Source organism: Chiloscyllium plagiosum, unplaced genomic scaffold, assembly GCF_037043375.1.
Source record: "Chiloscyllium plagiosum isolate Xiang-an unplaced genomic scaffold, Cpla_swu_hap1 HiC_scaffold_20, whole genome shotgun sequence".
Taxonomy (NCBI): Eukaryota; Metazoa; Chordata; class Chondrichthyes; order Orectolobiformes; family Hemiscylliidae; genus Chiloscyllium; species Chiloscyllium plagiosum.
The window spans coordinates 18,377,114-18,402,946 of NW_028270158.1; the positions used below are offsets into that span (position 1 = coordinate 18,377,114).

The window sequence follows — 25,833 nt, forward strand, 5'->3', positions numbered from 1 at the left end:
CATGATTGAATTTTACACTCAAGTTTCAGGGTGAAATGAAACTGGGTCTGAAACTTAAATGGGGCAATTTTGTGGACACGAAAGCAGGCCTGGCTAAAGTGGAGTTGGAAATTAGATTAAGATTTAGGTCACTAGAGATGCAGCATCCAACACTGAAGGAAATATTTATGAACATTCAATAGATACACTCCAGTAAGACAGACATTTGGGAAACATTGCACCATCTGTAGCTAATTGAGCAAGTTAAAGACAGTATCAATTGGAAAGAAAAAATAGACAATTCCAAGAAAATTGGATTGAACATAAAAAGCGAAGAATGATTTTTTTAAACATTCAGTATGACAGAAAGCTAGCTAGAAAAATGAAAACAAATATGAAGAGTTTCTAAAGGTAACTAAAATAGGAAAAATGTAAAGTTAGCATTGGTTCTCTAGAGTGGGGAATTGATAAGGATACAACTCATGAATTGAACAGATATTTTGCATCCAATATCACTGATGATACAAATAACATGATAGAAATAATTGTAAACAGAGGTGAAAGGGATGGCAGGATTTAAAACAATTATAAGGGAGAGAGTACTGAGAAAATCATTAGAACTAAAAGCTGACAAGTCCTAAGTCTTAATGATTTTCATTCCAGAGTCTTAAAAGAAGTAACTGCCAAAGTGATAGATGTGTTGGTTTTAGTTCTTCCAAAACTCTCAAGGTTCTGTAAATATTCCATCAGGTTGGAAAATAATTAATGTTACTCCTTCAAGAAGAGGGGGACAGAAAACAGGAAATGAGTGTGTTAACCTAACATTTTAAGTAAAATATTAACCCATGTTAACCTTAACATCCAATCATGGGGAACATTGCTGGAATGCATCAGTAAAGAGACCAATAGCAGTCACTTTCTAAAAAAAAAACTCAATTTAATCAGACGGAGTTAACATTGTTTTGTGAAAGTTAAATCACAATTGATGAACTCATGAAGATTCTTCAAGAAAGTAGTAAGCATTGTGGATAAAGGGGAACCCTGTGATGTACTTACATTTCCCAAAGCCATTTGATAAGTTGCTGCATCAAAAGCTTAGATGTCAGGGGGTAACATACTATCCAAGATAGCAGATTGATTAGTTAACAGGGGATAGTGTGTGGAAACAAATAAGTCTTTTTCATATTGACGTGATATAAAAAGTACTGCAGGGATCAGTGCTGAGGCATCAATTATTTACAATGCATAGCAATGACTTGGATGAAAGTGCCAAATGTATAGTTGCTAATTTTTCTGATGACACAATAGGTTGGGAAAAAAATGTTGTGCCAGGGCATAACCTATCTACATCCCTTTGTAGACTCCTTAAGTGAGTGACCAAAGGTCTTGCAGATGAACTATGTGAAAAAGTTTCAACTTGTCCATTGGCAGGTAGAATAGGAAAGCAGCATAATATTAAATGGGGAGAGTTTGCAGGAAGTACAGAGGAATCTAGGTGTGCTGGTATATGAATCACAAGATATTAGTGTATAGGAATAGAAATAGGAAATGAAGGTAAATAGAATGTAATTTATTATTAGTCTAATGGAATATAAAAGGTGTTTTGCTATAATTGGTACAGGGCAGTAGTGGAGTATCACGAGGTGTGTGTACAGTTTTGGTCTGCTTAAACGTAATTGTATTAGAAACAGTGTAGAGAAGGTTCACTCAACTAATATGTGGGGTAAGGGGGTTATCCTAGTGAGAGTCTGTATCTATCCATTTAAAGGAATGAGAGGTAATATAATTGAAACATATAGAACACTGAGGGGACTTGACAAGAGTGGATGCTAAAATGTTGTTGTGCTGTGTGGGAGAGACCAGAACAAGTGGCACATGGCTTAAAAATAAGTGGTCTTCCATTTAAGACATAATTCAGGATCTTATTTTCTCCTTCAGAGGGGTGAGTCTGAAAGACTCTCTTTCCAAGAAATGATGAAGACAGTGTCATTGAATATTTTAAAGGCAGAAATAGACTCTTGACTAACAAAGGAGTCAACAGATACAGGGAAGTGGATAGAAAAGTGGAATTGAAGTCATATTCAGATTAGCCATGATCTTGCAGAATGACAGAACAGGCTAGAGGGGCCAAATTGCTGATTCTTATTCCTACCTTATATGTTCAGATGCAAAAATTTTAAGTGAAATAGTTTTAATAAATTTTCAATCTTTCTTATCCCAAAAAATGTCATTTCAGATTTTAATTACTGGCAATTTTGCAACATTTAACAACGTTTTGAAATATTTGGTCTCATCTCTTCCTTAATCTCATCTTTCTTTCCACTCTATTTTGAATTCTGTATCTGATTTTACATTAACTATTCCAAATTACAGTCCCTAGTTCAGGCTCTGGATATTTCAAGCTTTTTTTTTCCAATTGAACTTTTCTAATGAGAAATACACCACTTGACATATTTTTACAGGTACCAAATTTTCTGCAGAGGATGCCATATTGATTTGGCTTTTTAAAAACAGTAATTTCCAGTATTAATTCTTAAAGTCTGTTTGAGTGTAATGAATGACTGGTGCCACTGATGACTGCAAAATTCAGGTCGACAAGGTGTTCCGATAATGCTCAGAAATACAACAGGAGCAGTGACCTTTACTTTTCACCTCTACATGCACAGAAGCTATTAGGAGTTGGTATTGACTGAGGGCAGTACTTCTTTGCTATTCAGCTTTTTAGTCTCAGTCTTTTCCATTTGCTTGTTTCTTTAAAAAAACTTTCAGTGACCCCTAGGAGTAAAATAGAAACATTGAAGCAAAATCTAAAAATGGAAACATTTTGGGAACAAGGCTAAAGTGAATTTACGGTATGGGTTTGGTTAATAAATATTGCTGAATCTGAGAGGGACATGGTGCCAAAATCTTTCATCAAAACAAACAAAATGCCAAATTTCAAATGATTACAAGATATGCCACAAGATAAAGGTGTGTTGGTTGTTTAGTCCACTGACATTGGTTGAAATGCTGACTTGGAGAAAGTAATATGAAACTATACCCCTGCTTCCAGGTAATTCAAAAAAGGTACATGATGTAATCATATTCTTTTTGTTCACAGAGTATGATTTATGATCTGTAGATTAAGTCAAAAACATAATAGCAGCCATAGTACGCTTTGTATTCAACCAGTCCAACCTTGCAAAACACAAAATAAAATTTGTTAAATTTGATTCAGATTGGCAACATTTGCTAAACAATCTGTCCATTGCTCTCGGTGTGGTCTCCTCTACATTGGAGAGGCAAGACACCAACTTGCAGAACGTTTCAGGGAACATCTCAGGAACACACGCACAAACAACCCCTCCGCCCTGTGGCTGACCACTTCAACTCCCCCTCCCACTCTGCCAAGCACATTGCAAGTCCTGGACCTCCTTCATCGCCAAATCTAAGCCACCTGATGCCTGGAGGAAGAATGCCTAACCTTCCACCTTGGGAACCGCCAAACACATTGCATCAATGTTGACTTCACCAATTTCCTCATCTCGTCTCCTCCTGCCACATCCCATTTCCAACCCTTCAACTCAGCACTACCCTCTTGAACCATCCTACCTATCCATTTTCCTTCCCACCTATCCACTCCACCCTCCCCTCTGACCCTATCATCCATCACCTGCATCTACCTATTGCCTTCCCAGCTACCTCTCCCCACCCCCAGCCTCCTATTTATCTCTCAGCCCTCTTTCCCTACCCCCACCCCCACCACATTCCTGATGAATACCTTATGCCCGAAATGTCCACTCTCCTGTTCCCTGGATGTGGCCTGACCTGCTGTGCTTTTCTAGCACCACACTTTAACTGTGCTAATAGCTGGAATAACAATATATCTAAGAAAATTAGTCAAGCTCACTGTGGTTCATAATAGCTTTTTAAAAGTGACATACATTCATATGTAGTAGCCAGCTCTCTGCAAGAATGAAATAACATGATGAACTCCTGAATCTTTTTCAAATTATCCACAGTATGGGTAGCCTACTGTTCCGTTATTTTCTCCTTTGCAATGCCTCAAAACAAGCAGAGTCCACTTGCCAACCAATCAACCCTTTTTCTCCTGCAGCATAAATTGCCATGGTCTTTCTGAACCTTTCGAGTCACTTTCAGAACTTTAAGGTTAGTGAAGAGAAACATTTTTTTCCAAAGTTGAACATTCAAGTTCTATAATCCTATTTTAGCAAAAGGTGAAATACAAGTTTTAATTGCAACCTAAAAGGCTAATAAAATGTCAGGCCTTATCTTCCGAGCAGAGTACTAGTCAAATCTCATTAGGAACGTTCTGTGCAATTTTGGACATTCTAATTTAGAGGATATACTGGTATAGCAAAAACTGACTGATTTATTAGGAATTAATAGTCAATTTGTTTGAGGTATAAAAGGGAGAAGTGACTAAAACTGGCTTTATATCACTTTCACATGTAGAGAATACAACATAATATGTATAGTGGTAACAGGGGTGGCTTAGAAAAGAAAGGCATAAATTTCACACCAAAAGCAATTACATGGCCCCAGATCTTGATGGGAGGATGCTGAACCATGGACTGTATTGGTACATTGAGTTGGAACTCCTGCCTGGTGTCAAACAAAAAAAAACAATGCTGGATAAACACAGCACATCTGGTAGCATCTGTGGACGACTTATGTCGGAAATGTCAACTTTCCTGCTCCTCAGATGCTACCTGACCTGCTGTGCTTTTGCAGCACCACACCTCTTGACTGTGACCCTCCAGCATCTGCAGTCCTCACTTTCTCTGAGCATCTGTGGAGAGAAAAACAGTCAATGTTTCAATTCCAGTAAGACTTTTTCCAACTTAGCTGATACCACCTGAGCAATTCATGCAGTTAAAAACCCTCTGGAGCTCTCCAAAAAACATCTCTAACTCTGTTTAAATAAGTGGGATCAGAACCTGCTCTACATCCTAACTATAAACCCCACTCCCCAAAAACTATCTATAGATCCACCCCCCCACCTCAAGTCAGACCTAACACCCCCAATGACCACAGAACCAAGCCCTGAACCCAATCTCCACCCCTTCCTAACAGCTTTGAATTGATCCTAACCGCTCACCCATCAGCTACCCATACCAGCTGACACCCAACCCCTTCACTCATTTTGAAAATTTAATTTCTCAGTGTTGTCAACATGACTTTAGGACCTTCAACCTCCAGAATACAGCACTGACTGCAGCGTTATTTCTGTGCTAATCCACTACAATGCCGCCTGTAGGAATTATGGAATAGACTGCACGTCTTCAGCTGGACAATAACTCCAAAGGTCCACAATGGAAAACATGGTGTCTGATCTGGGTCAGAAATTGGGTTTCCAAGCCTGATCAGAAGATTTGGGCCATTTTTAAAAAAATATCATTTACACTGGCCTAATAATTTGTTGATATAGGGTACATCCACACAATGGACCACTTAAGCACAGTAAGATTTCATTGATTACATTGGTTAGTGAAGACTCTTCAAATTGTGTCATTTGCTTAGATAGACAATCCACTTTCAGCTATATTAGTAAAAACTAAAATACCTTTCCATCCACATCCTACAATATTAGATGCAATCAGCTCTTAAACAATCTGAAATTATTGACTGTGTTGTGCTTCTGAGACCATTTGTTAAAATGTAGCTTATCAACATTGAAAGTGAACAGCAAAAACATCGAGCCTCATCTCATAACAGCACACTCGTTTTAATGAGGAAACTTCAGTAAGGTGGTTATGGTGGTGGTTTGGTTGGGGGGGGGGGGGGGGGGGGGGGGGCGCGGGGGGGTATCAGAAGAGGTAATACAAGACAAACTCAAATGTATTTCTTCAAAACATACTTTGAAAATGGAGCAAAGAAACTAATCCTGATGAGGTACCTGGGTTACTACCTCACGATAAACGATATATAGATGGAATTCTTTTTCCTGCAACGACACTTTGCCTCCACGCTTCCCACACCACCCAGCCAACCACACCATGTGAAGATGCCATTGTAGGATCCGTCCTTGATGATTCACTTAAAGCTGCACTTTATATTCCTGCTCTGCTCTTAATCCTGGGCCTGCTTCCACAAGGGATCTTTCTTTTGGAACATCGTAGGTGGTGTTGACTTTCTTGATTCTCTTCTTCCTTCAAGTGTTCAGTGGCTGCTGGGCAAATTCAAATGCAAAAACCAAAGACTCAAGATTAAATAAGCCAGCATTATTAAATCAGAGCATGGTCAAGAAATTTAGTTTATCCGTAATTCATTTGCAAAAATAAATATATTCAAATAAAACAAATGCAGTGCGGAGACCATGTTCGAACAGAACTAAGATTGCATTTTTCTAAATTTCAGTCAGGATAGTGAGTAAAGTTGAATTGCTTTCAAATTTACATCACAACTTTATTGAAAATTATAATTTTCCTTTACATTTGATCCACATTATAACTGATTTATTCCTATCACCACAATCCCAATTTGCTGGTCTCAGAGGGATTCTCTGTTATATCTTATCCAGCCTACTCTTTTCCTCTTTCGCTATGTTGACTGAGATCAGTTAATTAAAATCAAACTTGAAACCTATACACTAACTTTACCATTAAGTTCCATTAAAACTGCTCAGAGCAGAATATTTTAGGGATTTTTCCCCCGCCAAGGTTTTTTTTTAATAAATCCAGACAAGACCCCGGAAAAGTATTGAATGGGAATCTTTTGTCAGATTGAGGTTGACAATACTTTCTCCCTCAGCCACAAAAGGACAACCACAGTATGTTAGATACTCAATACAATTTTATCTTCGGTCACAAAATATTTGTACTGACTGCAAGCTTGAGCACTCAATGACATTAATCCTAAATAGACACATTTAAGAACTGCATTTATTTTGGAATCCTTCTTCAACCAACCAACTGAAGAATGCTGGTGGCTCTGAAGGGCTTCAAAGTGATAAGACCCCCATAATGGTCAAATTTAATCAACTTTGGTATAATGAGATTGCCATTCCCCACACTTCGCATCCCTTGCCCCCAAACTATTTAAACTATGCTACAATGGACAGCAAGCTTGAAATGAAATTTCTAGTATATTTATCAGCAAAGGTGTACTAATAATCCTTGTGTTTCTCTATGTTTTGTATCACGCGTACACTAGGAAAGGAGTAAGACAGTTAAATTGAAAGGGAGAATCAATAAGGTTCAAGATAATTTTAAGCAACATTTTGTATTGCTATTCATACTATCTTCTGAAAGGAAAATATTATAAAACTAAATTTTTACTCCATTCACTGCTGGTAAGCCATAGGAGCTAAAAGAGAAATACTTAAAATAATTTTCATGTTGTGAAACAGAAGTATTTAAATGAAAACCAATATTCTTAAAATACATTTTCTGGAAACAAACTAGAGAAAACTAATAAATTAATAATCTCATATCCTTTTTTGGTAGATCTCCCGTGCAAACGAGAGGTTACAAATCAGCTACAACAACTTGTTGTAAGCAGATGCAAGATAGTCAACCTACGGTGGGGTCATATTAGATGGTCATTTAAACAATCATATCCAAAAAATTCCATCCTCACCATCAGTTCAGGATACCATGTAGAACAAACTACTTCCCTAATCTTCTGTTCCAAGAATGATTCTTTTATTAATCATGTGATACCAATAAAGTCTGAAAGCTTAATGGGGGTTGTCATTTTGAACAGTAAAAAGGAATCCAGTTTTATATAAGCTGAAAATAATTGCAAATGTACTTAGAGATAAAAAATAACATGATCAAATTTTCACTTTTATACATTACAAACATTTTATTCCTTTTTGCAATTCAGATAAATGAAACCTTAAATATGCTCAATGTTGTCTTGTAAAATGCAGAATATGCTTAAAAACACAATTGTTGAATATTTGAATCGTTACACATCTTTTGCTTGAACCGCAAATGGAGAGGGGTGATAAAACGTAATATCCAGCTCCATAGTTCAAGTTTCCATCTACACATAGGCCAAATTTAATTTTGGTAGATGTTTGGTTAATGAGTAAATTCAAAGCAAACAGGATACAAATGAAGAGTTTAGAAAAATTCCACCATGGCTTCGCAGGCCAGAGGGGACAATTGTGGCTTGCAACTTACTAAATTTAAAAGACTGAACTAAATTAATAAAATGTATTAAAATTAAAACAGAATGTCACTGGATGTGTCTTTTGAACTTTAAAAAAATAAGCAAAAACAAATATTTTGGATGAAAGGGATATAAGACGAAGTAAGGGTAGCAATGCAGATAGAAAGTTGAACTGATTATCTATAAATTGGTAAGGAAATACTTTATCCACCAACTTGTTTTCAGCTTTTCTTAAAGTAAAATTTTCCGACATATTATTTAGAACAGAACTGGAATACAAATTTTCTTTGTTGACTGCGGATGTCAGCACAATTTTAGATAAACAGCAATATCGGTTTTGTGACACCATTAAATGCTGCAACATAAGAAACTGCAATGACGTTGCTTTGATGCAGTGATAATGGCACCTTCATTATAACATGAAACAGCCTTGTATGAGTAAACCACTATCAAGTCCATCAGGTCTGAGTTGAAAGACTCATTGTTTAAAGGTCATCTCACACTGACGAGAATACCCACAACATGCTCTCTAACTTGAGCACCGAAGTGAAACACTGGCCCTCTGAGCCTGCTCAGCTGTTATGATTATGGCTAATCATCAAAGTCAGTATCCTATTCCCACTTTCTCCCCATACCTTTAATCCTAAGAACTATATTTAACATATTCTTGAAAACATTCAATCTTTCATCTTCAGCTGTTTTTTTGGCAAAGAATTCCACAGGCTCACCTTAAGTGAAGAAATGTCTCCTCATCTCAGTCCTACCCGTATCCGGAGACTGAGCCCTGGTTCTCGACTCCCTGGTCATCAGAATATTCTTGTATTACAATTCCAAGCACACGTTATTTTATTTGTTTTTTAAAAATCTCTTTCTTGTCAGGAGCACATACCATTACCATACATTACTTCTGTGGTGGTTATTTCCTCAATTTTATGAAGTTGAGATTATATACAAATGCACCAGCTGATTAGATGCATATAGTCATCTTTAGTCAATTCCATATTAGAATTTATCAATCCAGCATTTTCCTTTACAAAATTACACTTTTTTCTTAAACTGTATTTTTTTTAGCATCCCACTCAAGTTTATACAGCAAGGCTTTCCAGAGTGGAGACCAGAATGCCAAGTAGAGTTGTAGTCTGAAGTACCAATGGCCACTGTGCAATTCTCAGAGGTATGACAAAGTACACTGGCTCTCCCAGTTCTCACTGAGAGGTTACGACAATTTTCCAGCTTTGAAATAGAGTCACAGTGGGAAGCACTGTTATACAAATTTTTAACATTGTAACTAGCTCATCCATAAATTCTGAAGCAGCCACATCTAATCTTGAGCTTCAAAATGCCTGGATACCATAACAAGGAAAAGAAAACAACAAGCTTGTAGAAGTACTCTTTAATGCATAATTTTAATTGTCATTAAAAACTGATGCTGAAGGGAACCACAGGGCATCTCCCCTGCAGCACTGGCAGCCATTTTTCATAATATAGATAACCATGAACAGAAACAGAAAGAAAATTAAAGAAATACAAAGAGACTGTTTTGTTTAAAAATAAAAAGAAACTTTCAAACTTAGCCCATCATCAACATCCCTCATTACATTAAAATCACAATCAGATTGCTGTTAATAACAAAAAGCAGTATGGCTTCACTTGTTTTAGCCTGATTAAACAAACACCTAGAATAAAATACAAATACATCAATGGAAACAGTTTAATAAGTTTTACATGACATATCTAAATCCTTCGCATATTGAATTTAAACACAATTCCATGATAAGTGCCGAATGGGTTTTGTGGGATCCTGTGACAGCCAGTAGTGTCTACCCTGCACTGACCATCCACGTGCAGGTGGTTGCTATCCATTTTTAATGCTGCTTTGTTGCATATAATGTCACAGTCCCACACTTTGAGGTGCCATGGAAGCAAAAACCATCAGTGCTGAAGGCTACCAAGTTTCCTCATTTTTAAAAATAGATTGCAGAGAAGGGAATAAAATCTGACAGTTTGAAATATTCAGTCCATAGAAGTTAACACAACAGTTCATGAATTATTTGCACAAGCCCTTTACATACAAACCATATTTGGGAATGTGCTTCCTCAGTAACTTAATGTGAAAGGGAAGCAGAGTGTCATTACAGAGTCCTATGGACATATCCAGAAGAAATGAGAAATGTCTATGTCCCAATACTTTAAAGTTCCAGTGACAAATTCCTCACAACCAAATTTTACCCAAATGCAGTTCTGGTACCATCAACTCAATGACCTGTTGACTGCTTGGTTGTTTCCCATTATGCAAACAAAACCAACATCTGATGTGGTCTGACCTAATTCAAATTCAAAAAAGATATTACAAAGGAAATTACATTCTGGGAAAGAAATACTACTATATGATTCAATGGTGGAAACATAGTTCACATATTTCACTTCATTATTGTATAAAATTTAAGTATTTTGAGACACTGAAGTAAATTAAACATAATTAACCACTACATTCAGCTTCAATGTTTTGGATCATGTACAAGTATTGACCTAGTTGCTATGAGCAATATCATAAATGCTTTCATAAGGGAGTAACATTGCAATTTTATGAAACATGATCAGACCATTTCTGCCCTCCTACATAAGCTGTTTGATCAATTACTCTGCGCTTCTCCTGAAGGCAGTAATTTGCTATCACATAATTCCACAAATCTTAGCTGCTGTTCAATGTGTCAGACCTGAACTAAGATGAGTTAATTTAAGGTGTAGCAAACAAAGGGGAACTCTGCACCCAACATATACATTCAAAGACAAACCTTTCAGTTCAAGTCACTCGAACATCACTCAGGAGACTTGGAGAATGATTTACAAAGCAAAGTTCATTCAGTGGCTTAAGTTTCTTGGGAGAGCTGGAGGTCCCATTTTTGGAGAAGAAACATCAGATACTGATGACTTGCTGTACCTGCAACATATTTGTGCTTTTATAATTGTGCAATGTATTCATGCTAACTTATGTTATTTTTCCAAAAACAAGTATAATGTTGGATATGAAAGTAAAAGTATTCTGAATACTCTGTAAACCTGCAGGCTTGCAGACACACTGTACACCTGTGCCCATTATTTTGTTAAAAGGAGACCATACACAGAAGTGCTTCTTCTTAATAAATGACTTATAGCAGCAAGATTGGAAAACAGTCTTAACTGATCAGTTACTAGTCTTTACTGAGTGTAGGGAAAAGGGGATGATGATAAACAGTGCTCTATTTCCTCATTCTGATTTAACAATGAGAGGAAAAAGAAAAAAAAACGTTTGATAAAGTATTGATCATTTTATATGAACTACCAAAAATATGTTTTTGGGTGAAGTCATTAAGCTAAAGGTAGGTAGAGATAGCTATATTTACCAGCTGGAAAAATGTGTGTTAAAGTAATGCTCAGGTTATATGGAATCAGCTTAAGACATCATCGCCATACTAAATTATGTTAGAAAGTCATTTTGCAGTTGCTTGTTTCCACCTAGTTTCCATTTTTTTCTTTCACTTCTTTCACTATGTACAGTAACTTGCAGCAAAACATTAATTTCTCTTTCCACTTTTTAGATCTTCTGATTTACTACGTATTTCCAGGTTTCATTCCACTTTTGGTTTATTTCACTATCATTGAGCTTGACAACATGCTTTCATCTAATTTAAAGTTTTAAATTAACAGACAAGATCATTCAGCTGTTTCTTCAAAGAACAGGGAGATAACATGTCTTACTTATGTACTCATTCATTATGTTCTTTGGGTGTGAGGAAAGGTGAAACATAAAGGAGTGAAGCGTCAAGAAATTAATTTCAAACGTGAAAAAAAGAGAGTACCTTGGGAGCCCACCAAACTCAGGAATGCTGCTTTCCCAGATAAGAGTTGGGGATAGGGTTATATCATGAAGCCCCAATTTTCCAATCCACACCACTCACCTCTACCCTATCCGCACCCCGGCCACCACAAGGGTTCAGAGACTTAACTCTGCCTGAATGTACCCAACAATCAGATCATAAGACAGAAAGCACCAGCACACTCAAGATACTTTTCAGCAGATTGAGACAGTTAATCATTCAATAAAAGAATGCAGAAAATTGTGAGTAGATCATCAAACTAACTTCTCAGCAGATAGCAATGGCTAACGTGGAAAGAACTGCAAGTTTGAGTGGTAAATACAGACAGATACTGGTTATAAATGGAATTTACAAGGGGGAGCATTAGCAGCCTAACGTTAATAAAATTCAATATGGGGCAGGGCGGGGGGGTTGAATGTCCTATCCTATGCCAAATAAAATTGTAAACCTCCACCTCCTTCCCCCTCTCCCTCAAACTTAGTGCATGAAAAAAATCCACCTCCTTGATTACATTCCTCTATATTAGCACATAAAAGGTTAGGAGTCCTCATTGGCCTGCCTCCACACAATGTCATGTGACAGCTTGAAGAATCCATCAATGAAGCAGCTGGCAAAATAAATCTATTGATGTGCAAAACTTCACCTGAAGTTGTAAATAAAGTAGAAATTTCTTTGAAAACAAGAACAATGATAAAGGTTGTATTCCATCACAATACTGAAAAGGTGACTTCACATTTTAAACTGAAAAAAAATCAGCAACATGGGGGAACCAGACATGCTATCAGTCTATCAGACAGTTTTCAGATTCACATATATGTGAAGTTGTAACCATACCTACAGAGCTGAAACCACATTTTCTCTCCCAGCAACCAATAAAGATCTCACACCTTTTCTGCATTGTCTGCAATAATTTTGGTTTGCATTTGTTTTTTAATCCAAGCAGCTAATTAGAAATATATACTAAAAAGCAGCAGTTATACAACAGAATAGGGAGTAATCACAAGATTGGAGGTTATTTTCTTGTGAGCTTTCTACTCTGCCTTTGGCAAACTGAAGTTACATATAATGGGGATATTGCAGAAATGTTTGGAACAATCAAAATTATTCCATCCTCTTAGTACCATGTGAAAACCACAGGTTGCAGCCTCACGAGAAAGACATCAACTTTCTGCATTAGACAACTGTTAACATTAGAGGTGCAAGTCACTGTTGAAGTCAAACATGGAAACAAATCTGATACTAGTCCATTTTACACATCTATGAATAAACTAAACAAAGAAATTATGAAATTATTTATTTACTATTACATTTTGTTTTCTTTCAAAACTGAAATGCAAACATTGTGTTTTTGTTAGAAAAATACAACGAAAAGATTATTTGAAGAAAGGTTTATCTATAATTTCACATGTTATGCAATATTACATGCTGTATGGGGTCCCACACAATGAGCAAAGCAGATTATATAATTTGGCATATTATAAAACCTACAGTTAAGAAGCCACAAAATATTTTTTGTGACCAGCAAGTAATTTTGAACAGTTTGGTGGAGATTGCTTCTGGACCCCTTTGGAAAGCAGTCTTTATACTAACCAGCATTTTAAATGTTGACAACTCCTGTGCTAAATTAGGCAATAACATCCCTAAAAATATGTACAATTAAATTATATGCTATCAAAAAAGTTACATTGTTTTAAAATTGCAATTTTAATTATAATTAATTCCTACTAAACTTTAAAACAATGTATTGGTTTAAAAATAAAACTGCAAACATGTAGAAAAACATAAGTCTGATTTTATTTCTCCTTAAACTTTCACACATTTATAATTAATCAATTAACACAGATTGAGGCAGTGTAGTCTTATTTCATTGAGGAAAAACCTAAAAGAATGAATTCGCCAATTGTAATATTTAAATGGTTTTCTAAATAGATAGAATGGTCACTGCACTTCTTAACTACACATTATCCCTAGTTTGGTGTATACCACGTGCCCAAAATATAGAAAAGTCTCTTTTCCAACAGTTACATTCAAAACAAGAACATAAATCCTGCTACAAAGCTAGTTTATCCAGATGATCAACATTTTCATAGAATGGAGAACTGAATTTATTAAACTAGAGCAGCCTGCATTATAAAAGTTTAATTTATTTTCAAATACTAATGAAGCTACGCTGTATTTCCAGAAATTATTGTTTTTATTTCTGAATTATTTTCTTGCAGAATCCAAAGCTAACTAATTATAACATGCCAAACAATTAATTGGATGAAAATGTTACCCCATCATTTTCTTATTTCCAATTTCTGAAATGTGCTGTTAATTACTGATCTATTCCTGCCGGCTAAGATTATCTCGATGACCAGATAAGAAGAATGCAGATGTGCTCCCTTCCCTTCTACAGAAGTTTGCAGATAGTCCACAGTATAACTTTCTCATAGCAGCATCTAGTTTGTTGCGATTAATTTAATACGTTCAACACTTTCTTTTAAAACAAAAAAGGCAGATTTGGATAATTTATGCACAATCTCATTGCTCCATTTTGCTTTCCTCACTATACATGAGGTATACCTGAGATTTGTTTTGTCATGGTATTATAATTGTCCGCCACAAAGTAGCAGCAGTATTCCTTCTGCTAACAGAGACTGCTGGTAAAACATCGCTAGAAAATACAAAGCATGACAAATTAGTCAAAATACTTGGTTGCAAAATAGCTTCCTTTCACTTATCTACTGGGTCATGTTAGAAACTAGAGAAAAGACATCCCAACCACTTGCACTGCTCAACGCAGAAAGTGCAGAAGACTAATAACAAATAGCAGACCATTTTGACAAGGACAAAGTTAATTTGCATGGTTCTAAACTGTTACTTATCAATATTATCTACATTAAATTCTTACTGAAATTATTTAACCACAATGCTAATAAAGAGCTACCATATTTGGTTGTAAAAGTGAATGGTTTTAAAATTTTAAGGAAAGGCTGCTTTTGGAACGTCTCTAACACACATTCAAAACCTTTTCAAATGTGGAATTTACTACTGCTAGATAATTTCTATCAGCAGTCAAATTATCAGTTTAGTGCTTGGATGGCTTGCTGGCACAGTGGTTAGTACTGGTGTCTCACAGTGCCAGTGACCGAGGTTCGATTCCAGCATTAGGCAACTGGCTGTGTGGAGTTTCCATGCTATTCCTGTGCCTACATGGATTTCCTCTGGGTGCTCCGGTTTCCTCCCACAAGCCAAAGTTGTGCAGATTAGGTGGACTGGCCTCTGCTAAATTGCCCTATAGTATCAGGGATGTACAGGTTAGGTGGATTAGCTGTGGTAATTATGGGCATAGGGTGGGGGCTATCTGGGTGGGATGCTTGGTGCAGACCCGATAGCCAAATAACTCTTTCTGCACTGTAGGGATTCTATGAGTATAGGATACTTCATTCAATTGAATATTTGGAAATAAATATCAATATTGAAAAGTCTAAGAGCTTAAGCTGGATTTTAAAATGAAATCAAAGAGTAAATAGATTTCAATTCTATTTTGATGGAATTATACAATAGCCACTGGTAGGAGGGGTGAGGTGCCATGTGTATTCACCTGTATATATAATATTACTCTATCCCAACCAGAGTTACCAGAAATGCTAGCTGACAGATTTGTTTATTGACATATGGTGGGATAAGGGTGCACTGATTAAACGTAAAGGAGAAGAATAAAGAGCATCGTTAAGAGCTTGCAATTTAATGGGAGAGAAAAGAAAAATGACATCCCCACCAGTCTGGGTCATCTTTTGGAGGATGAGGCCTTTACTCCCAACTTTGCAATTTGTTAGCAGCAATCTGGTGAGATCAGATTTCTGTCCATCAGTGCCATGCTGGGTTCTGGAAGACAACTAAAAAACAAACATCCAATACAAACAAATAGTTGATGAATAAAGAGGCTGGTGGGGGCTTTGCCCCTCGAAGGCTTCATGGAACCACTGTCCTATGGCCAGAACCTGTCAGATATGGAGCATTTTGTTAGGACAGAATATGAGTACCAATCTTTCATATCAGTTAGGAATTGTCATATTGAACAAAGAAAATTATACCAAGATTCATAAATCAAACTGTCTAGTTTACAAAAAATAATGACAGAATTTGAATTTAAGAAGCACTAATAAGTACAACTGAATTAACTAAAAAAGTTTTGATAGCAAAGACAACTGAAGAACCCGTGAAGATATTAACTTATGCCCAGACAGATCCAAAAGATATAGCTAACTTAAAAAAAATTATCTTTTGTACAATAAAGATTAGACAGACATTATATTAGATCACTATCTATCATACTTCAGGCTTCATCCCATATGTAAAATTAAACTGGTGTAGCTGCTTACAGATCAATGCAAATCTAGCCCCATGTGGTGTTTTCAAACTATTCCACTCCATTTAAGATAACACTCAATGTATACAAGTGCCAATTTGTATTTATACTTATATTTTAAAATCCACATTATAAATGAGAATACATTATTTATTTTTTTTAAAAATTAGAGTTTTTGAAAACATCATCTTTCCCTAAACCCACATTTGAAAGTGCTAGGATCTGTATTTTAAATATATTTTGGAGTGAGCTCTACAATGACATTTTTTATATTAAAGGCAAAAAGATTTTTAACATTGTAAAGTTCTAACACAAAGTGGCATCTTCAAATAATAGTACAGCACCTTCACATGCTTATGGGTATTCAAGGCTGGACTAATTGGAAACACACATTGCAAAGAGTTTGTACTATATGAATTATACTTTGTTGGTTGACAATTAATTAATATATATTGTGATCATTCCACAATGTTCTTACTGTGTTTTTCCTGCAGTACACACTGTTCAGGTAATATAAACATTCTTTTCAAAAATGCCTTTACAAGGTGTGGGATGGCTGTGCTCAAATGTTAGCAATACTGTCAGACTTGGAAAACATTGCTAACAAGGATTGGACTGCATTACTGCTTCTAAATTGATTATTGCAGACTTAAAACATTTGAAATTGACTTCATTTCACAATGGAGAAATGTGGCTTTGTGTATATGCTGAATGTGCTGCATTGTCAGAAGAAAAAAAATCTATTTCAAGTCAGACTAGACAATCATTGCCCTCATTAGACAAGTTGCATTGACAGACGAACATCAGACTTGCATTGTCCAAAATCAAGTTGCAATTTGCATTCTGTCCATTTATATTTTCTCAGCAATAGCAAATTTAATTTCAAGCATAAAAAATTCCAATTGAATTGCGTGCAATTTTGTCATCAATTGGGAAACAATGAATGGTGTATGCAGCACTGAATGGCAGGGAGAAAGGAACAAGGATCATCAATATTTAGTTCAGAGTTTTTTTTGATGAGCTTCAAGTCTAGATCTGTCAGATGTTCTGTTGAATAAGCAAGAAATGAAAACTTGATGTGGGGACGTCTCACAATTGCTTCTGGTTTGCCCCAGTATAAGTAGACAGGACATTTCCCCCACAAAAGTCATTTCATTTGTAGTTTACAATCTAAATAATAAGCACATTCCTTTCAGTAAGTATTTGATAACAATAATTGCTTTACAACATTTAAAATTTATTCTCCCTGCTATGATTTTACATCATACTTTTTAAAAAAAACTGAATTAACCCATTACCCTATTTGCTTTTGCATTTCAAATCTGTTTGAGGAAGCTTAAATATATTGAATCACTGAATAGTAAAACATCACTGAATATTGGCCACTAAATGCCCATCCTCACCAAAGTCAAATACTTTCAGTTCACTGCTCTGACATTTTAAATTACGTAAAGCTAAGATAAAAAGGATCAGAGAATCTAGACAAGTATTACTGGTAAATACATTTAAAACAAATACCAGGGATAAAAAAATTCTCTTATAATAAATGCTTGAAATAATCTGTCAGACAAAGTAATAAAGGCATTGAGGTTGCTCAGTCGGATGTTATAATGAGAAAATTTTGGTTATAAAGAATGAGCTTCAACACTCTTTCACATTCCTGACTGTTCTCATACTTCAGGATCTATGATATTCAGATTAAAGAAATTTTTGCAAAAGACTCATTGATATTAAAACAAAAGTTATTTACAGTGGAAAGCTGTTAAAACAACATATACAAAATATAGCATTTTAATATTGCTCAGTTTTTAGAAAATGTATTTCTGAAATTTTATATTATTTTGTACAGAGACACACAACAGATTTCCACTGCATTATTAAAGCTTTGTCAAACAACTGCACCTCCACATTTGAGCTGCCTTGATGGTTACTTTCCTGAAAAGTGACCCAGCCAATGTTATTGTTTGAAACATAGTTATACAAACCTCACATCCAACTGAAGCTGTCATGTTAGTTTACTGGCTTTCTAATTTTTCTTTGTTAATATGTTTACATTTCCTTTGTTAATGGTGCAGATGGAAATTGCATGTTATCTCAAAAATTAACAAAGGGCTTGCTAGAATGACTAATCTTTAGAATTCCAACTTCCATAAAACAGAGCTTCATATTTTAACATCTGCAGTACTGGGGAGGTGTGCGGTGTCATAGAGAGCAATTCACTACCTCTCGCAATACAGCTATAGAATTTTCCAGAAAATTCACTAATAGAACAGACTTGAGCCAGTCATAACAATCTCTCTGACATACCTTTTTCATGATCCGTATACTTTTCCAGTCAACATTACCGATACCAACAGAAACTGAACTATGTCAGGAATGAACCACAAAATAAATCAAATCTATGTTGGCTGAGATTTAATTACATTTGTGTAAAGGAGATTTAAGGGAAATGGTTTTTGCTGAAATGCAACTTTGAGTAACAAGTATAAACACAAAAAAATTAGTGGAATACCAAAATCTACAAACATAAGTTAATAAATGAACTTGTGAGAATTACAGAATTCTCTTAATAGTTTTTAAAATGTTGCACAATATTACTTGTGTCTCCTCAGCACGTCAAAAACAAATCAGAGCATTGAATCAGATCCAGTTCATCTGAATTTGTAGTACCAATTTCTTAAGCTACTTGCATACTTTAGAATAGAAACATGTAACTCCCATTTCTAAAATGAGAGTCTAATTCCATTAAAAAATGTGGATTATATATGCATGATCAGATCTGATTGTGAATTGAAATTCAGAATGAATTCAATGACAAAAATAGAGTGGCTGTATTTGTGTAATTTGCAAGTACTTTTTTTGTAAATATTACTCTGATATTTTGCCATAGTCAGCACATGAAATGTTCTTTGCTTCAATGGTAAAACATTCAACAGTTAAAGGAAGGCCTGTTCTCAATGATTTAAACTACATAACTGATCAAAGCTCCACTAAGTTACATCAACTGTTAAAATTTTGCTCTGCTGGTCAATTGGGGGAAACTATTGTTAACTCAACGGCACAGTTTGAAAACAAAACTTAAAACACCACGGTCAAATTGGACGGGGTAATTCAGTGAGGCAATATTTTGAAAAGTTTGGGATCATGCAGGCACTGTCAAAAATAATTTTAGTTCAGGAACCAATCCAGTTATATCTCAGGTATTGACATTAAGCACAAGGCACAGACATCATTTATTCTCTTCCTCCTTCACCCCCAACCCCCTCCAAAAGAGACTGACTTTAACAGTATTAATAAACTGTCCTGTCTTGCTTTAACTAATTCCATTTTAAAAATAAATTTCACTCATAGGGGAGCTTCCGCACTTCCATACTCTCACTCAAACAACTTGTCTGTTTATAAAGGGTTCCTCGTGGATTTCCCCAAATGAGCCACATAGTGGGGATGCAGTTTAGCGAAGTGCAATATACAAGGAAAATTGGCTTAATTTTGTACATTGGGCAATAGCACAAAATGTCTCCAATGCAATGTGGGCAATATTGTTTGACAAAATTAGTAAATTCTCTGTTCTCCTGGAAAGGCTATGTGCACAAAACATGGCACGTCAGCAGTACCGAAATGGTTTGTAGTAATTAAGAACATAAGTTAGCACATTTACTGAGTACTATCTCCACATCACCAAGCTAGAGTCTTGGCAAGACCCCATTGTGTCTAGAGGAACTCGAGTCATTTCATCTGCTTCCCTCCCAACAATCCTTTATAACTTTTTTTTTTAAAATTAAGGCTTGTAAAACACCAACAAAGCCTAGTTTATGGAGATGGCTGCATCGCCACCTCAGCCATCCTTAATCCAACAATCAGCTGTCTCGTTTCCTCATTAAAAACAAGCACCTCAGTTCAAGGTAGGCTTGCTTTTTTTTAAAATATCCTTTCTCCCATCAGTTTGGCACCTTGGAATTCTGTCTTTTTTTCTGCGGAACATACTTGAGTATATCTTCACCACTGTAATCGGTTTCCATGATTCCTGTTTTCCTTATTCACTGGCACCCTGCATTTGTGGAGTTGATGTGATCACAGCAAGACCTGAGCCTGATCCAGTTGACTCTTCCATCTTGGGCCGTTTGGCCTCAGGCTCACCTAGGGATACAGCTGGATGTTGTGGTTCGGTGACAAGGTGCTTGCTCATAACTGCAGGGGACGAAGATGTAGCCTGTGCAGCCAGGATCTGTAGTGGATTAGTAATAGCTGAGGAGGTGAAGAAAACTAAAATTAAAATAAAAGTACACATTCTTCACATTTAATTAAAACTTTCAGCTCGACTTCTTTTTATAGAATCCCGACAGTGTGGAAAAGGCCCTTCATCCCAACAAGTCCACAACAACCCTCCAAAGAGGAAATTCCAAACCAATTTCCCTACCCTACTACTCTACATCCCAGATTAAAGTCATATCTAACCTACACATCCATGAACACTATGGGCAATTTATCATGGCCAATTCACCTAACCTGCACATCTTTGGAATGTGAGCGTAAATCAGAGCACCTTGAGGAAACCCACGCAAACATGGAGAGGAGGTGCAAACTCTACACAGACAGTCGCCTGAGATTGGAATCGAATCCGGGTCCCTGACACTGTAAGGCAGCAGTGCTAACCATTGAGTCACCCCTCCACCCTAACTTCAACCCTTTCTTTATAGACAAGCACAAATTTTCTACTTTGTTCCAAATATTTTCCTCCAAAGCTACATTACAGTTCCTGATGGAAATGGATGGTGGCCAAGTCTAAGCTTCAATCTTCACCACTGTCAATGAAGCCCTGTGATCAGCTGATAGGAATTATGCATGTTGGGCAATGATTGGCCCAGCCAGTTTTCCCTTCTATGTGGGGTGTTCCACTGAAGTGTTTATCCTGTCTGAGAAGTCCACCAATGAGGGCAGACAAGTTCAAATCAGACAAAACTCCTTTGTTCAGAAAGCGGAATTACACTTACATTTAAAAAATAATAACAATCCAGTCAGGTTGTGTGCTAAGCCAACACAACACACTTTGAGATTCTACAAAAGAGGAATTTGTTGTTGCAAGTTTTAATAAAACACATTTTGTGGTTATTTGCGCAATTATAGCTAGTGTAACAACACTTTCTCCAGCTTTTAAACAACACAATTGCAAAGATATCCCAATTTATTGCATAAAATATAATTAAGAACTAGATTTCAAAACATGGGAGTTTAAATGAAGCTCATGAAAATATTATAGGACAGTTTAAGACAAAATCCATGATGACTGACACAGCTGATCTCAATGGAGATTAAGCAATTAGAATGTCACACTTCACTCATCCGCTATCCCTGAGCTTGTGAAACAATTTTGGTCATAGCTCGTCATTAAGGTTATGATCAGTAATAAAACTAAAGAATCGTTATCAACTTCAGTTGCTCAGCCAACAAAACAGCTGCGTACATCAAATTATGAACATGTAAAGCTCCTTTGGAAGTAACGACATCGCCCGATGTCAGTTTTTCTATTATTCATTTCTGCAGTCTGGGCATCACTATGGGACATGAGAAAGCCAGCAATTACCAATCATCACTATGTAATTTGAGTGGTTAGCTCGACCATATTAAGAAGGTAGTGAAGAGTCAACCAAATTACTCGGGATCTTGAGATGTCTGCAAGGCAGTCAGCTGGGTAAGGGTGGCAGCTCTCTTACTATTTAGGGACGTACTTACAAGATCACATTACTGATTTTTTTTAACCTCGCAATTTATATAATCAACTTTGAATTTCTCATGTTCAGTACATTTTTATCTCCAAATACAAGCCTTTTGTATCACCAATCCAGTGAAGAAACTGCTACATACCCATTCCAGGTTTCTAATCAAGGCTTCATATTATAACCAATATTTTTTATAAACGTAGATTAAGAAAATTACCTACCGTAAGTATTTCCTTGGAGGCTTGTAACCGGAACAGCATGTTTGCCATTCTGAGTTATTGTCTTCACTGGAAGCTGATGTTGTCCCATGGACGTTGCTGGTGCCTGCTGAAGGATAGTAACCATCTGTCCAGGGACATGTTGAGGCATTTGACTGCTAACCGTCTGAATCACTCGACTGCCAGTAGGTACATTTGTAAAGGTCACAAGAGACTTATCATCAAGGACTCCTACAGGCACAATTAGAAAAAGAAAATCATCCCCTGTTCCAATGTGTGTTGTGTGTTCAACTTCTACAATCTGTATGATGAATTTTACAATTGCTGCAAGAAAAGAAATATCACAGATGGTACAAGATCACCACTGGACTGTCATCATACTGATCACAACAAATTAAACAACCTGCAAAAATAAATACATAACAATAAATGTTGCTGGTCAGTAAAATCAGGAAAGTTTGTATTTTATAACAGAGTGAATATCTATATTTGTTGATAGCAATTAAATATCAGAATATGTTTTTTGAGACAGAATTTGCTTTTGTGATAATGCCGATATTAATACAGGACAAAATTATATCCCAGAATGAAACTGGGATCAATAGACCATGTTTATTCAATCAACACAGGGGTTAAGCACCAAAATACATTCACACAAGCTGCAGACTCTCTAATTACAGAGACAAAGCTTATTACTCAAAAGAACAAATAAAAAAAACTATTTAAATATCAATGACAATTAGGAGCATGTAAATTACAGCAAAATAAGCTTCAACTAGTTTCCTACTACTATTTATTACAGAGAATTAAGTCCAGACAAATTATAATCTACACGATAACAAGTTTTACTTTACTAATTCCTGACAGCTTCTTGACTTTGGCTGTGGAAACAATTTGATGAGTACTTTCCAAAACTGCTGACATGAATCATTCCACAAAATCGAAGAGCCTAAACTTTCTGAATTCCAATAAGCTGTACATTTCTAACTAAATTCTCCTGGTTTGTAGATTTCACAAGGTAGACCTTCTGCTGAGCTAGCTTGCAGCCTGAATGGCCCTGAATTCTTCTAGAGAGAAACTTGCTTCTACATTCAACTTTGGTGCTTTCTGAACCAAACTACATATCTTAATTCTGAACGGAATACAAAGCTTGTGGTCTTTGTATCTATCCTGCCTATCATAAATATCACAGTATAAACATCTTTCCAATAACAGTCACCTGCTCTATGATGTAAACTAAATTAGATCATTAGAAGGACTCTGTTTTTCTCTTTAAAAGAAAACACTTCATAGAAGTGACACTGATATGCCACCATTTTTATCCAACCTCCAAAAATTATATTACTATATACATAATATCTATGTAAAAAAAATCACTATTTATACATAAATAATATTACTTTGGAAATGAATGATATCAGGATACAAATTATATTGCTATATTTTGCATAGAAAGATTATACATTTTCTTCCTAAGTGGTGAGTTTATTTATTTTAAAGTTGTAATAATCAATGAGTTGCAAAAAACAAGAATTTTGGTAGGGAATCAAGTAATTTTGGTCTGAATAGTTCGCATTAAGCGAAAAGTAATGGACATGAGTGTCATGAATAGATAATGGTGGACAGGTGTAAGCAATCCCCTACAGACTTTCCTATTGCCTCAGTAATGATGAAAGGAGAAGTAATGTAATAACAAATAATGGATTCAAAAAAGTGTCTGAAGTGGGGGAGGGGGAAGAAAACATACTGAATCTGTAAGAAGAAGTTCAACTGATCGTATTAATTTTAAAGGATTGGAGAAAAATTTTATTGCAGTCACTGATGGTTAAGTGCTCTTTAATTCCTAAGATCTGGCTATCTTGATTCTGAACCTGTTACATGATTCCTATGGTACAAGTGTGCAATTGTTAATGAAACTGAATGAATGATATGTAGGTCAACATCCTACAGGTTGAGATTAAATATTAAACTGATATGGTTCAAACTATTGTTAAATTTGACACAAACACGTCACATGGACTTGTTACTTGGAAACAGGCAAGTTGGATTTGAGATTAATGTTTTGCTAGTCCTGAGAGGTCTGGAAAACAGAGAATTAGCTACACGAGATGGATCTAAAAAACCTGAACCCAAGTTCAGCTTATGTGACACTGGCCAATTGCTGAGCCTCAAAGTCAGCTTTGGCCTATTGGAGCCAATTATTTGGACATCAACCACTGAGCCTGGGATAGGGAACTGTGCCCAACAGGTTACGCTAGCTCAGCTCAGAAAGCAATAGTCTGATCAATTAAAAAGGAAAGAAATCACCACTCCCTCCAATCCAAATGTAGGGCAAGCCCGGGCAACTTTGCACACATTTACACAATACAAGTGTAATGGAGTATAAATTTATTTTCCAGCGCCAAATAAATGTGTTATACACAAACAATAGCTTGGGAGTCTTGAGTTGTTAATACTCAAAACAGACCTCTGAACCAAAAAGGGGATATAACATACAAAGCAAGTTATTGTTGACAAAACTAGTGACCCAGGTGGAGGTTGAGGAAAATATACAATAGACTAATCAGGAATGTGTTAGCACAAGGTTACACAAGGAAAAGATGCCTTTTTAAGAGCAATGGTGTAAATTATCCTCTAAAGTACAGGAGGTGGATGTGCAGTTTAGAGGGTCTGTTTGAAAGCTGGCCATACAGAAAGCCAATTGGCTGTCAGTGAATCAACAAAAGGACGAAAAAGCACAGGAGGTACATATGTTAAAACAGAACTTAGAAAAGAAAGAAACAGTAGTGGATGAGTTGCAGAGGAATTTGAAGAGGAATGGCAAGGCCACAAAAAGGACTTGGAGAAATATGGGTTGAAAAGGGAAAATTATGTATAATTTGTTGAGAATCAATGCGTGAATAATCAGAATTAGTGCAACACTACAGCTAAGGAAGAATGCGCTCAGTTCTTCGGCAGAAGGAAGTGAAAGGCAATAGGTGGGCTTAATAGAATAGCACAGTGCCTCAGTGGTTAGCACTGCTGCCTCACAGCGCCAGGGATCCAGGCTCAATTCCAGCCTTGGGCAACTGTCTGTGTGGAGTTTGCACATTCTCCCTCTGCCTGAGTAGGTCCCCTCGGGTGTTCCTGTTTCCTCCCACAGTCCAAAGATGTGCAGGTTAGGCGGACTGGCCGTACTAAATTGTCACAAAGTCCAGATTTGTGCAGGTTCAACTATAAGACATAGGACCAACAATTAGGTCATTTGGCGCATCGAGTCTGCTCCACCATTCAATCGTGGCTAATAGATTTCTCAACCCCATTCTCCTGCTTTCTCCCCATAACCTCTGATCCCCTTGACAATCAAGAACTTATCTATATCTCAAATATACTCCATGACATGGCCTCCACAGCGTTCTATGACAATGAATTCTTTTCTGGCTGAAGAAGTTTCTCCTCATCTGTTCTAAAGGGTTGTCGTTTCACTCTAAGTCTGTGCCCTCTTGCTAATGGAAACATTCTCATAAAGTCCACTCTGTCCAGGCCATTCAGTATGCTGTAAGTTTCAATTCGGTTGCTTCTCATCCTTCTAAACTCCATCGCGTATA

At 36.4% G+C, this 25,833-nt stretch overlaps 1 protein-coding gene across 1 annotated transcript in view; it reads right to left on the reverse strand.

Annotated features, from left to right (window-relative positions):
- Nucleotides 1-9,487: 9,487 nt before the first annotated feature.
- The window catches only part of foxk1 (forkhead box K1), a 130,547-nt gene continuing 114,201 nt past the window's right edge, over nt 9,488-25,833 (reverse strand). The window contains exons 8-9 of the mRNA XM_043711910.2: nt 22,250-22,477; nt 9,488-20,556 (exon numbers count right to left, since the gene is read on the reverse strand). Coding sequence (XP_043567845.1) covers nt 20,345-20,556; nt 22,250-22,477 — 440 coding nt within the window. The 3' untranslated portion in view covers nt 9,488-20,344. The remainder of the gene's footprint in view (nt 20,557-22,249; nt 22,478-25,833) is intronic.